The following is a 12,772-nucleotide window of genomic DNA, read 5'->3' on the forward strand; positions in this document are numbered from 1 at the left end:
TAAACATTGCATTCTCAGATAGTATTTGGTTCTGACATGGAATCAGTTGCATTGAGAGACCCATATATCAGGCTGTCTGTGTCACGGGGCATTCAATTTCATCAGTAGAGCAACGAGCGGGCTCGCATTCAGTCGATGAAAGATGGATTGGCCGCCAGACCAACGCAGCAGTCTGAGCAATCGCCTGCTCAACGGCATCCACCAATATTTTTACCTGCAGTCCGAGGGGACAGGGATCTCCTTCACACTGGTGGGTACAATACCCCTTCGCTTCCGAAATGCGCATTCGAATCTCAGCCATTGAGCACTTCTCAAATGGCCGCACGGAAGGCCAGAGCCCAGCCCTTGTCAGCCTGTCGAAATACTGAGCAATGCGCAATTCCCGTGTACAATACTCTTTGTCCCACTGTCTGGAACTGCAGAAGGGGCATTTTCTCTCCGTCGCAGGGTAAGTGTTCTCGCATGATTTGCACAACCGGCAATCCATCCGCGCGCAACTGCTATCCGTTGCAAGAGCTACCTCGCCCGCTTGAAGTAGTTCGTGGATGGCCCGTAGTTGTTTCTGTATGTGGTTGCCTAGGTCGCCTTTTGCCTATTAGAATATCTGCCATCGTCTCGGGCGTGGAGAACCTACGACAAACACTTGACGGAAGCAGGCCCAGGAGGTCTGCCTCGTCCCAGGTGTCGGCAAACCGGGGAGGGAGGTTAATTTGGGCTTGGATAGAAAGTCTGGCATAGTGCTCTGCGCAATGAAAGAGATATGCAGCGAGAAGGAGATAGCCATGATCCTCTGGCGTCTCGATATGAGTAAATCGGCCAAGCCAGTTCCAGATCCAAGGCCGGAGAGCACTGTTGCAGTCGTACTTGTCACAGTGAACAGCGATGACGGCCAGATGCCTCGCACTCAACGAGTCCTCATCTTCAGACCCTTGGTAGTGAAGAGCTTGTAGAATTGTCCTCATGGCACCTGGACTATCCTCAGGTAGAGTTAGGGTCGGACGAGTCGAATCTTTCATCTGGTTCCCCTCGCGGAACCCCGATGTAAAGAGTTTTGCAAAGACGGGCGAGGCAAGAGTTAGGATTTTTGATGAGACCAGGAATCGGCCCGAAGCTGCACCGGTGATCAGTAATACCGCGTCCCCATCCGGATCCAGGGTCTCGAGGGAACACTCCATGGCTGGAGATGGAGCACATTTTAAGATCTCGTCTGGCATGATGTGTTATTGCGAGTGCCACGTGTGTGCAGAGAACTGACGGTGATGGAAGTTGGATGAGAAATTGCAGGGCAGTGAGACCCTAGAGATAGCCCGGTGTGACCTCATTTGGATATTTCCGGACATACCTCATCATGATCGGATGCAGTGTATAACGGAGCCAAATGCCGGGAATCATACATTTACCCCAACTCCTTCACCGAATCGGCGGGTTGGGAAGCTTCGCGACAGTGTTAAATTTTGCTGTGAGATGATCCGAGCCAGCCATGAACTAGGCATGCCGATGGGTGCTGGTAGTTGTTTACAAGGCAGTTGTCGGCTTTCGCCGCCGGGCTGCCACATGATGCGATCAGCCGATCATACGATAGCCCTTCATCCCTTCTTGTACCATTCCAGCCTCGTGCGCATATGTTCTGGGGAACCACAACGATTGAACAGTTCTTGCATTGGGGCAATATATTTTCTAGTGATGCACCCGGCTGTTCCTCAGACCGGCGCCAAGTTATAGATCTTCTTGATGTCCCGCAGCGTCTCCTCAAAGTCAATCTCCAAGTCTCGGAGCAGGCCGGTCTCCATGTCAAAGATCCAGCCATGCACGACGGGGAACTGGTGCTCGTGGAAGCTCTGCTGCACGGCGGCAGTCTTGATGATATTGCGGCACGACTCGACGACATTCAACTCGATGAGGCGCTTGTAGCGGGCGGTCTCATCCTTGATTTCATCCAGCTCGCGCTCGTGCAGACGGTAGACATCCCTTATGTTGCGTAACCAGGGGTTGAGCAGGCCCAGGTCGGAGGGGCTCATGGCGGCCTTGACGCCGCCGCACTGGTAGTGGCCGCAGACGACAATGTGTTTGACGTGGAGGTGACGAACGGCGTAGTTGATGACGGACATGACGTTGAGATCGGTGTTGGGGACCAGGTTGGCAATGTTGCGGTGAACAAACACCTCCCCGGCCTCCAACCCCATGATCTCATTGGCGGGAACGCGACTGTCACTGCAGCCAATATATCTGCATTGGAAAGAATCCCGGGGGGGTCCACAAGGTCAGTCTCCGTGCTACTACCACCGTCTCTCAAACAGCTAGTCAGTCTGTCTCTTACAAATATTCGGGGGTCTGGCCAGCGTTGAGTTTCTCGAAGAAAGCGGGGTCTTCCTGCTTCTTGGCGGCCACCCACGCCCGGTTGTTCTCAAACACCCGCTCATGGGAGTGTTTGAGATACTCGGGGACCGATTCTTGGGGGGTTTCTTTGGAAGAGCACATTGTGGGGGGAGGGGGGAGGTGGATTTGGTGTAATGATGTGATGTTAATTGCGACTGGGACTGTGGGAACCAAGAGGAGGGGGAAAGAGAGGAACTGCCACGTGTGTTCTGTATGTGCCCCGCCCGCTGGCCTACGGCTGCCCATTCCAACCCGCCACGCAGTTCCTGCCTTATCTTATCATCATCATCATCAGTAGCAGTAGCAGCAGCAGATCAAATAATTCGCTCTATTGGGTATCATTTCTCTATCCAACAATAATCTAACATCAACTTCAACAACCAGCCTCAGTAATCTGGTATCCCGTTTTCGATGCGCGGTCATACACCACCCCAAAGACCTGCACATCGTGGTCATGTGCTTGACTCAACGACTGCACCTGGCCGAGGATGTTCAATTCGACCATGGCTCGGTCCCGTTCTTGACCGCTGGTTTGGTCGAGCGCGTGATTGTGCGCCGAACGAACCATGTCAAGGGTTCTGCTCCAAGGCTCCGGAACGCAAGGGTTGGGCTTCCCCTGAACAATGTGACAGCCGTAATGCCCGCATACGACAATATCCCGAATCTGCCACCCCATTGTTAGCTGGATGGAGCGAAACGTCGATTCCCTCACTGACCTTGAGTTGCTCCAATGCATAGCCCAGCGTAGTCTGACAAGAAAGGTCGTCGATCACCATGTTCCCCAGATTGCGATACTCCAAAACCTGATCGGCCCGGAGACCCAGAGTCTCCAGCTCATCGTAATCACTATCCGAGCAGCCAATCCACAGCACCTGCTTCTCCGAGGCTCGCTGCCAGGGCATCGAGTCTGATTGCACCTGACGAAGCTCGTAGCGGGTGCGGAGTTGGTCTCTCATGGTGTGAAGTGGTGCGGCGCGGGAGGGCACGAATTGGGGTCGAAGAAGTCGGGGGAAAGCCGCGGGACGAGAGCAGAACATCAGTAGAATTGTGTGCGAGAGATGTTGATGCGGTGAGGCTGAAATGCTTGGTGATCAAGAGTGGTTCTTATACAGCTGGACATAGAGAGAGGTTGCCCCAGTACTTCCGTCGGGCAATGACTTGAAACACGCGCAACTATAAATGTATCGACCATCGATTGTCAAGGCCAAGTGGACTCGGCCGAAGCGGAGATATCTCGGTGGGCTCAAATCCCGGCCATTATTTGATCGACCCTCCGCATGACGGTATGCAGGCAATTTCCGAGCTTCTCTCCATTTCCTCGTGTGTTGTGTTATCGGCCGAAGGGTTGGCCATCATAGGAGCGGGCTGAACTCCATGCCGAACAGTATGTTTGCCCCTGATCCAGACAATCTTTCGTCACAATTCTCGGGCCCGATCTCAGCACGTTCGTTACTCGGCCGTACCCTCTCCCTCCCTGGCCAGATGAGCTACGACTCGGCAATATATGCCAAAATATGCCGAAACGTCAGCTCCGGACAAACCACAAGAACTCTCCGGATGTTGACCTATAGTTTCCTGAGCCATGACTCCAATACTCTGGCCTTCAATGACTAGATTTGACTAGCCGGGGGCGAGTCTTGACGCGAGTCAGCGACAGAGGTCGATACTCCCGGGTTCGTCGAGGTACGTACTATGTACTATGTAGAAGAAGGCTCGGAGCGAAGGCCGAAGGAGGGCGAGTGGGGCTGAAGAAGAAAATGAATCAATAAAGAAGAATGCAGGGGCCGAGAGTTCGGCCGGGACTGGAGCCATGGATTTATCGATCCATGGATCCGCCCCCCTCCCGGTGGGTCAAGCAATTGCTTGAAGATTGATATCATCCTTCTTGCTGAGGGATCTGACACCGTTGTCGTCCACGCCGGTAATAGAGAGAAATGACGAAACACTTTCCTCTGTTACAGTATATAATGCTCACAAGTCAGAAACAGACCTAAATGAACACAGTTGATTCACGTCCAAACACAGACTACGAACAACACTGACGATGGTATGCAATTTGACTCGGTGCTCAGATATGCTAGCCAGTTACCACCGGAGTTGTGAGAGAGAGCAGGCTTAATAACCCCGGTCGCATCTGAAGAAAGACCTGCCACTCCCGCAGTCCAGGCGAGAGAAAACACTAAGTACATTCAACAAAGCCGCTGCTACTGCTGGCTCCAGTGTGAGTGATCACCCCCGCCAACTTGTCCGCTGTGTTGAAGATGACCCGATCGGCCCCAGGAGATCCCCCGTCATACACGTCGCCATCGCTCAAGATCGGGAACTCATAGTAGGTCCCCGAGACACTGAAGTCGAAGCCCTCATAGTCATGGTAGACATGCGGGTAGTCGTTGAGAGTTTCACCGGACTTGTACAGCGAGTAGCCTTCTGCCTGCGCCGCACTCACCGCACTGGAGGTGTAGCAGTGGCTTCCACAAGTATAGGCACAGCTGGCACGCTCGACCTTCTCCTTGGGGAAGGGGGAGGCCAGTGCGGCGGAGAGGAGGGGAGGGAGGCACGCGAGTGCGGTCTATTCGGCTTGAGTCAGTATATCGACATCACCCACGTCGAGTGGCAATCGAAAGGCAATGTCTCCCACCTGCAATTGAAACATCATGTCTGGCTGGCCTGCTGGATCGCTCGCTGATCTGGGGAGGAGGGATGTCACTGCAAGTGTGTGGCTAATATCTCTTCACCCCTGGCAATTACAGACTATTTATGTCGTCGTCGGCGCCGTCTTCATCGTAATCGTTGCCGTTCATACTCTCTTCGTTCTCCTCATCGGCCATCTCCTATCACCGACCTGCAAGACAAGCAACCAGCATCTCGACTAAAGTGTGTGATAAGATAACTCCATGCCAAGAAGGGGCCAAGACCAGCCAAGGCCGGCACGTTGTCGAATTCGCAAGCATGAAGAGTTCTGTCACATCAATCTAAATTGATATAGATTGATATAGATTGATATAGATTGGGTGCCTGCGGATCTTCACCGCGTCCGGTCCTCGCGGCAGTCCCCGTCAGCCTGACACTCCGCCGGAGATCCTTCCCTGCACTCAATCGACGATAACGACACAAGCATGTGACAGTGTACTGACAGAGATGATGATTCAGCCGGCTGGAGAAGCATGCAGCCTAAGTGCGACCTCGCCGTATCAGGGCCTATACCTGAGCACGTGGTTGAGCTCCAGCACCGGTCCTTACAGATGTTCGGCTTTATCTATGAAGTACAGTGTGAGGCATTGTGCACTGGTGTGATGGACTGCCAACTGGTATGTGGCCCGGGGCACGAGATGAGAAGGTACTGACTCGCGTAAATCATCAGTTATCCAGGGCCTTGCAAACATGAAGTGAGAATTTGTGGTTAAAGTGTGTTCTCTTCCACTGTTTTCCATTGAGCTTCAAGCTGAGCAACGCGCGCCGTCTCGTTCACTTGAACCGAATTCATGCCCAGGGCCCGGTTAAACTGCGAAGCGCCAGTAACTCTTGTTCGCGTCGCGTATCGAAACCTTACCATCGAATTTTCAGACATATTTCTAACCGAGACCTACTGGGCGCGCCGCCCCCGACCAGGTCGTGCGCGCGTTCCAGCATGATTGACGACATCATCATTGTCTGTTGCCGCTGCTGCCGCCGCCGCCGCAGTCGCATCTTCGCCAAGGTCTAGATCTGCTGCATTACCGGCACAGTTTGCGTGTAGATCGCCGCTCGACGCTTACCGAATGCAGTAAACTCCGTTACATCACCTCTAGCATAGACCACGGTCTACAGGTTTCACATTCGGGGCGAGTATATATCGCAGCAAGCGGAGGGAAGGACCAAATCTACTGAAGAAATGAAGTTGTCGAGGGTTGATGAGGTTTCATAATAATACCAGCAAAACACTGGGCACAGATACTGGCTGGTTGGTGCCGTTCATGTTGTGGGTAGCAGTAGACTGTACTTTGAGGGTGGCGGAAAAGCACTGGCTGGACATCAGCCCATTCGCTACTTCGTGCTGTCAGCCGAGCTTCGAAGACGAGACATATCTATGTCTTATTGCCACCCGTTGAGAGATTTGTTGAAAGCTTTTGTGGTGACAGGTGGGCTGGACTGTTCGCATAAGTCGACATAAATTACATAAGCATCGCCACAATGCCGCTTATGCAGTTTCGGGCTTAGCACTAATACTATCCCTGATCCAACCATACTTAATGGTTTCAACTTGGGGAAAAGAAGGGAAGTGGCAGCAGGACAGTAGGTGCTTGGGACTCAGACTCTTGTTAGGATTGTTCGGCTCACAGTGGTTGTGAATGGACTTTCCAGCAGATCTACCTTCGCGCGCCCTGCGTTGTGCCCCGATATGCATCCATAATCTCTCCCTGCTTGCTTACCAACCTGGCTCCACATGATGTTGTGCATGTCTTCCAAACATCATAGTATGCACCAGAACTGCCCAAGAGTTCTCAATATGAGGGAAATTGAGATAGGTTCATGCCGTATCAACGGTCGATTCTCTCGTATTGCATCCTTGGTAAAATCGATGAATCCTCGGCAACCGACTTATCTTCGCCACTAAAATTGCCAAATCCGGCCAGCTCGAAGGCAACCAGGGAAAACAATGCCATTCCCCAACAATGCATTGACGGAACGAGCGAAAGGTTCCTCGTATAATCGAGCTCGCATGATGTCAGTCAGTGTCAGCCTTTGCTGCTGTACAATGCTCGAAAGGTATAAAAACCCAGAGACTTCACCCCTCCGAAAGCCAATTGAAGCACATGCCGATTACTCACCCGGCATCCGATGAAGGCTTGCCATCTGCTGGGTAACTCCTCAAAGATATATTGTGACCGCAACCACACTATCGCAACTCTGTCCAACGGTCCTTCACAATGAAACTTGCTACCCTGGCTATCACATTCCTTCTAGGCACATCCACCACTGCTGCCGCCTGGGAGCTTCGCGCCAACGGTCAGAAATGGACGGGCACCAACCCTCAGCGCTGCACCGCTGTCAACATCCCCAAGGGCGCGAAAATTAGCTGGTCGGGATCATCGGGCGCTCGGACACTGCAAGTGTACAACATGAAAGGAAGTTGTTCGCAGGTATATCGAACCGTGCAGGGGGTGGGTGATATCAATGCCTCGAACAACATTTACGGATTTGTGGTGAAGGCTTGATGGAAAGGATGCAACCAAGTGTTAGGAGCGTTGTACCAAGTTCATTGGATATGGAGTAGGAGCTATCTAGTAATGGGAATTGTATCACAATTGTCAACAGCCCCAGGCGAAGGCACAGAGCAATAACGAGACATGGAAATGCAATACAATGGATAGATGCCATGAATACCCTTCATCGAGGCTTCCTAGTATGAAATTACACAAAGACAGACACAACCACGGCACCACACTGCCTCTGGAAAAGGCTCGTCCGGACTGCGAAATCTGGGGCTGAGTATGCCAGCAAGTCCTTCTACTGGGTGGTGATTGCCTCGATCGGACTCAAGAGAACACATTCAGCTTCTTTTCCTTGTGGAAAAAGATAATGTAGTAGATCTGCTGTGAGGGCGAAATGTCTGACCATGCGCTCGTCACGTTCTTTAATCTCCGAAGGTCAACCTTGTGGGGCTTCTCTTTTGTGACCCAGTCATTATATTGCCTCTTGTCACTGTCGCCCTTGTAAGCGTTGAGTATAACCTGCATCGGTTTGGAGATCTCTGGACCCTGAAGTAGGTTGGTTGCCTTGTTGATGAGCTCTCTTTCCGTGAGCTTTGTGTTGTCTGGAGTGCTTCCATGCTCCTGGTCTGGGTACTCCACCTTGTGCGCCATGTTAGGATCGATACCGTCGATCACGCTGACGAGGAACACTGTTTGCGATTGCTATATCGATTCAGTCACTGGAATTAGACCAGGTGTCGTCGAGAAAAGCTTGCAGTTGCAATCTAAAACTCACCTCGGTGATTCTCCAATAAAAATAGTCTTTCACGGTCGCTGCCCATGCTGAAGGGCTGAAGAGAGTCTTTAGCTCCTTTGCCATCGGAGAGGGTCAAGAGCTCGGGCTTACTTTGAGCAAAGCACTGTATCTCCCCCGCGGGCCTCCCAACTCAAGGCAGCATTCCCGACTGTCTGATCCTGGCTAGAAGTCTTTGTCTCACTAGTAGTGTTCGCATAATTCACGCCAAAGCTCAAGGCAGTCCTCTTCTGCGTGACCGTGACCTTGGAGTCATCACCCACGTAGAAAAAGGGAACACCAGGAACGGTGTTCTGGGGAGGTTTCTTGTCAGTAAACAGCACGCCGGTATCGTGACACAGTTCTACATACCAAGTATTCCTTCACAGGATCCTTCTTCGTTCCGTTGGTCTTGACGGAAGCCTGAGAGCTTCCCGTCGCACTTCCCTGTGGCGAAGGAGTGGCTGGGACTTTCGCTACCTCGCCGAGCTGGGGAGAGAGTGCCTCCGCTGGAAGACGAATCGCAAACGCTAGTTCTGTTAGTGGAAACCTACACTCTACTACGACAACCAACGACAGTGTTAGCGGAGGGCTGACATACATCGTTTTGGGGCTTTGGCGAGGAGTCCAGTCAAGACACCTTTCGCCATTTGGGAGAGACGCTTGAGCCAGTCATCAAGGCCACCGACAAGATTGAAAGGGGCACCAGGTCTCCATTGTTGGCTATCAGAGAGTCCAATATTAGCCATGGTATCAAAGAAGCTGTGACCAAATATGACGAGGTACGTGTTGCTTGAACCATGGACCTGAACTAAGACGTCTTGCCTGAACTTGCATCACGCGTTCTTGATGATTTGACAGGGCTAACGGAAACACTTTCAGATTATCAAACAAGCCGAAGACTTCGCGAAAGCAGCTCAGATCAAGGAACTTGAGGTATAGACATGTTCTTTCTCTGGGGTTGCACATATCGCTCTGCGGCCCTTTCCTCCGACAGTCTATCATACTGAATCCTCAGATCATCCTGTCGCTTTCCGGAATATGCACTCTGCCTTACACCTGCACTGTGTCGCTGTGACTCTACCAAATCTTCATTGAGTGTTCATTGCTTCAAAGAAGGACTAAAAGCATAGAGTGAAACATTGATAGTAGTTTCTATCACAGTGGCGAGAATTCCACATATATTGGAATATCAAAGGCTACCGCACTGAGAAGCATCCTACTATGTAATCGAAGAAAAGGGAGATTCAACAGGAGCAGTGAGGCTTATAAACGCCCGCTAGCAACACCGGTGCCCTTGACGATATGCAAAACATGCCTAAAATCATCAAAGCCTTGGAATATCTTGTGCTGAGGTCTATGGGTTGCTCGTTCTCAATGCTTCCACCGAGGCGTAGCGCTGTACACCTCAGATAATCGATCCTGCTATTCATCCGTTTGGCGATTCCAAGCGTAGTCAATGAGACGCATGTCATACAAATCTAAAGACATCCATCGAGCATTTCTAACGATTAATCCGCCGACGCCGACAACTTGAAGCCCCCGGTACAGCCTGTCTGAAATAGACCGTCTGGGTCATACTGCTGGCCTATTTTCCTCAGTAACTCCAAGTTCTGCTCGCCGTACCCTACCACTGGACGCTGCCAGTTTTCGCAGTAGTTCAAGTACCGGTAAGGATGACTCCTGCCATTGGCTTCAGCGATAGCGTTTATCTTGGCCAGAATCCCACGGACCACCGAGTAAACATACTCGTCGTTATGTGCACCGTCCCAGTCAATTGACATATTAATGATGATTAGTGGCTCGTTTGTGCTCTCGTGGACACCGATGACATTGGGGTCGCCCTTTGCGGTCCACGAGGACAGCAGAGGCTGCATGACCATTGTCCACATAGACCCCTCCACCTTGCGCAGGGACGCTGTTGCCTCTCGAAAAACGTCGCGGGCGGCCATGATGGTAGTCAAGTCATTCTTGATTGTGGTAGTCCCGAACGAGCTTCGCTTACTGGGCCAACAGCCTCGGTTGACCTCCTCGACGGCGGAAGTGACAGATTGCACCTTGTGGGTGCTCCAGTATCTCCACAGGGCGGAGAAGCCAGAACGTTGCCAAAAGGCCGGCCATTTTTTCGGGGATTCTGGTGTCTTGGTATAAGCCAGCTGTAGAGCAAGCAGCCGCATACTGATGGGCTGAAGATAAACATCGCAGACAATGGCTCCCGCGGCATAACTGTCCACCTCCGCACCGCTGCTCTTAGGATCCATCCGCTTGACGCTGTCATGAAGAGCCAGAAGAGCTTTGGTGCATTGCGAGCCGGGTGCATATATGTAACCGCTCCAGATGGGGCTCGAGGGAAAGCAGCGCACGGTGAATCTAGTGACGATGCCGAAGTTGTTGGAGCCACCCTTCAGTGCCCGCCAGAGTTCCGGATGGGAGCTCGCCGTGGCAGTGACTGTCTCCCCCGAGGCCAGCACAACCTCGTATGCAATGACATTTGAGCATGCTAATCCATACCTGGGAGTGAAGAAGGAGATTCCGCCTGGTTGAATGTGTTAGTACGTTGACAAGACGATGTGGTGATTGACTTATACCTCCTAACGTAAACCCGCCCACTCCGACATCGGCACTTCTGCCTCCCACCACGCCGAGATTCAACTCGTCCAAGGTGCGCGAGACATCGCCCCACCGGGATCCAGCTCCAATCACCACACTTTCTCGGTCCTCGGCGACCGTCACCTCGCGGAAGTGGGTGAGATCGATCAGGACGCCGCCCTTGGCACTCGCAGCTCCCGTCAGTGGGGATTGCCCTCCGCCTCGAACAGCGAACAGAGTGTCATCGGACAGCGCTCCGGAGCTTTGTCGCCGCTGATGCTCCTGCGTGAGGATTTGGATCGTGGTCGACACCTCTTGAGTGGTGCGTGGCTGGACAATGACCGCTTGAACCACGTCGCGCTCCTGTCGGGCGAAATAGGTGCTAAGCGATTGGCGGAAGAGTTCACCGTCGCGGTGGAGGAGTAGCACGCTCCCTTGCGGGAGAGCCTTCACTAGCCTTTCGCCCAGAGGATGGGGAATTGGGGGGATTTCATCCTGCAGGGCAGGTTTCAATTCAGGTGGTGAGCTTAACCTGCCCAAGAAGCGGAACACCAGCACTACCAGGACTGTCGCAATGGCCACCGAAGGGAGAAGAGCGCCCATGATGGTATGTCATCAGGCAACAGAGCATTCCGGAAATCCACAGTCGTAAGCAGAAAAAAAAAGGAGAGAGAAAGGAGAGAGAAGACGTCTTTAAATGTCTCTAGCCAGCCGCACTGATACACGGGTTCAGACCCACAGTAAGCAAGACCAAGCGGGTGTGCTGCCCCCCCATTGGAGGCGCATAGTTGGGGCATGTCAGCACTAAAGAAAACTAGATATTTTTGGATTTACATTCTGGATTCATTGATGGAAGACTGCTTTTTATTAGAAGACCCGTGGATTATGCCTATGATCAGAGATGGTAAATCGTTACGTTTTATGACACTGATCTCTTGGAAGCTGCTGAGTTGGTCGCTGTTCTTATGTGTGGAAACCGAGAAGAACCTCATCAATTCACCGATTGCTGCTTGGTAACGTGACCCTTGATCAAGAAACAAATGCCCAGGAACAGTCCCTTCTCGAACGAGTCTTGGAGATTGTAAATGCGGACGCCTCGGATCTCCATGGGCTTGACCGGGACATCACCAATGGCATTGCGAACGTGCTTCCATACCATGATTTTGCCATCCTGGTATGCACACCCGAGAACCATCTCCCACTCAGGGGGGGCTACCTGTCGCATCTCCTCCAGCTTGGGCTCCAGAAGAACCCTAGCGGTATTTGGCTTGTTGAGTGCGCCCAGGAGTATGTGTTGGAAACACTTGCCATCCTTAAACACGCTGACTGCCTGTGGTTCTTGGCCGCCTGGCCCCTGGATCACTCGAAAGTCGAATCCCGGCTCCCCTTCGAACGCCTGCCGCAAAACACTCACTAAGATGCTATCAGCCATGGTAATAAGAATATAATCTGATGCTCTGGAGCCCATCTGAGCGTTACGGGGCGGCGTGCGAGCCATTGTGGGTTGTTTGTGGAGTGATTTTGATGCCGTTGCTGGGACATATATACCTTTTGAGCGTTGTGGCATACAGGTCTCAGGCAGTGTACTGAGAGGGAAAGCCTTTGTCTTCTATTCTGAAAGGCTATTTGTCAAAGTTGGTCAAAGTGCCAAACCCAGGCTAGAGCAATCAAGAGGTTCAACGTATATCAACAGGCTCACAGGGTGTTGCAGTGATGGAATAAAGCCATGAAGCATCAGGCAAGATAGGTCCATTCATAAGTCAAAAGATAATGCAGCACGTGTTACCTGAACTTTACATTGGATGTTGGAAGAAAGTTCTATGCAGTAGCAAAGCACTACTAT

At 52.0% G+C, this 12,772-nt stretch overlaps 8 protein-coding genes across 8 annotated transcripts; 1 reads left to right on the forward strand and 7 right to left on the reverse strand.

The window, feature by feature from the left end:
• Window positions 1-67: 67 nt before the first annotated feature.
• BO66DRAFT_385159 (uncharacterized protein) lies at window positions 68-1,175 on the reverse strand (the record flags this gene model as incomplete). The annotated part of the gene is made up of 2 exons (XM_025646127.1): window positions 68-592; window positions 642-1,175. The coding sequence occupies 2 exons, from the start codon at window positions 1,173-1,175 to the stop codon at window positions 68-70; spliced, it is 1,059 nt and encodes a 352-aa protein (XP_025498381.1).
• Window positions 1,176-1,638: 463 nt separating this feature from the next.
• Window positions 1,639-2,532, reverse strand: BO66DRAFT_396070 (carbonic anhydrase). The gene has a single exon (XM_025648377.1). It carries the CDS (start codon window positions 2,181-2,183, stop codon window positions 1,701-1,703), a length of 483 nt encoding a protein of 160 aa, XP_025498382.1. The 5' UTR covers window positions 2,184-2,532; the 3' UTR covers window positions 1,639-1,700.
• Window positions 2,533-2,749: 217 nt separating this feature from the next.
• BO66DRAFT_335871 (putative carbonate dehydratase) lies at window positions 2,750-3,332 on the reverse strand (the record flags this gene model as incomplete). The annotated part of the gene is made up of 2 exons (XM_025644260.1): window positions 2,750-3,040; window positions 3,093-3,332. 2 exons carry the CDS (start codon window positions 3,330-3,332, stop codon window positions 2,750-2,752), a joined length of 531 nt encoding a protein of 176 aa, XP_025498383.1.
• A 1,223-nt stretch (window positions 3,333-4,555) lies between these two features.
• BO66DRAFT_415775 (ribonuclease-domain-containing protein) lies at window positions 4,556-5,029 on the reverse strand (the record flags this gene model as incomplete). The annotated part of the gene is made up of 2 exons (XM_025649558.1): window positions 4,556-4,945; window positions 4,982-5,029. The coding sequence occupies 2 exons, from the start codon at window positions 5,027-5,029 to the stop codon at window positions 4,556-4,558; spliced, it is 438 nt and encodes a 145-aa protein (XP_025498384.1).
• A 1,939-nt stretch (window positions 5,030-6,968) lies between these two features.
• Window positions 6,969-7,626, forward strand: BO66DRAFT_396071 (uncharacterized protein). Its single transcript, XM_025648378.1, has one exon. It carries the CDS (start codon window positions 7,284-7,286, stop codon window positions 7,569-7,571), a length of 288 nt encoding a protein of 95 aa, XP_025498385.1. The 5' UTR covers window positions 6,969-7,283; the 3' UTR covers window positions 7,572-7,626.
• Window positions 7,627-7,892: 266 nt separating this feature from the next.
• On the reverse strand, window positions 7,893-9,089 carry BO66DRAFT_475666 (uncharacterized protein; the record flags this gene model as incomplete). The annotated part of the gene is made up of 5 exons (XM_025653264.1): window positions 7,893-8,270; window positions 8,344-8,398; window positions 8,455-8,654; window positions 8,713-8,870; window positions 8,942-9,089. The coding sequence occupies 5 exons, from the start codon at window positions 9,087-9,089 to the stop codon at window positions 7,893-7,895; spliced, it is 939 nt and encodes a 312-aa protein (XP_025498386.1).
• Window positions 9,090-9,598: 509 nt separating this feature from the next.
• On the reverse strand, window positions 9,599-11,573 carry BO66DRAFT_233266 (FAD-binding oxidoreductase). Its single transcript, XM_025642774.1, has 2 exons — window positions 10,929-11,573; window positions 9,599-10,876 (listed from the first exon to the last, which is right to left on the reverse strand). The coding sequence occupies exons 1-2, from the start codon at window positions 11,530-11,532 to the stop codon at window positions 9,852-9,854; spliced, it is 1,629 nt and encodes a 542-aa protein (XP_025498387.1). The 5' UTR covers window positions 11,533-11,573; the 3' UTR covers window positions 9,599-9,851.
• Window positions 11,574-11,909: 336 nt separating this feature from the next.
• Window positions 11,910-12,427, reverse strand: BO66DRAFT_463907 (uncharacterized protein; the record flags this gene model as incomplete). The annotated part of the gene is made up of 1 exon (XM_025652437.1): window positions 11,910-12,427. The coding sequence occupies one exon, from the start codon at window positions 12,425-12,427 to the stop codon at window positions 11,921-11,923; it is 507 nt and encodes a 168-aa protein (XP_025498388.1). The 3' UTR covers window positions 11,910-11,920.
• Window positions 12,428-12,772: the final 345 nt, after the last annotated feature.

This window comes from Aspergillus aculeatinus (genome assembly GCF_003184765.1).
Source record: "Aspergillus aculeatinus CBS 121060 unplaced genomic scaffold BO66scaffold_77, whole genome shotgun sequence".
In the NCBI taxonomy this organism is placed as follows: domain Eukaryota; kingdom Fungi; phylum Ascomycota; class Eurotiomycetes; order Eurotiales; family Aspergillaceae; genus Aspergillus; species Aspergillus aculeatinus.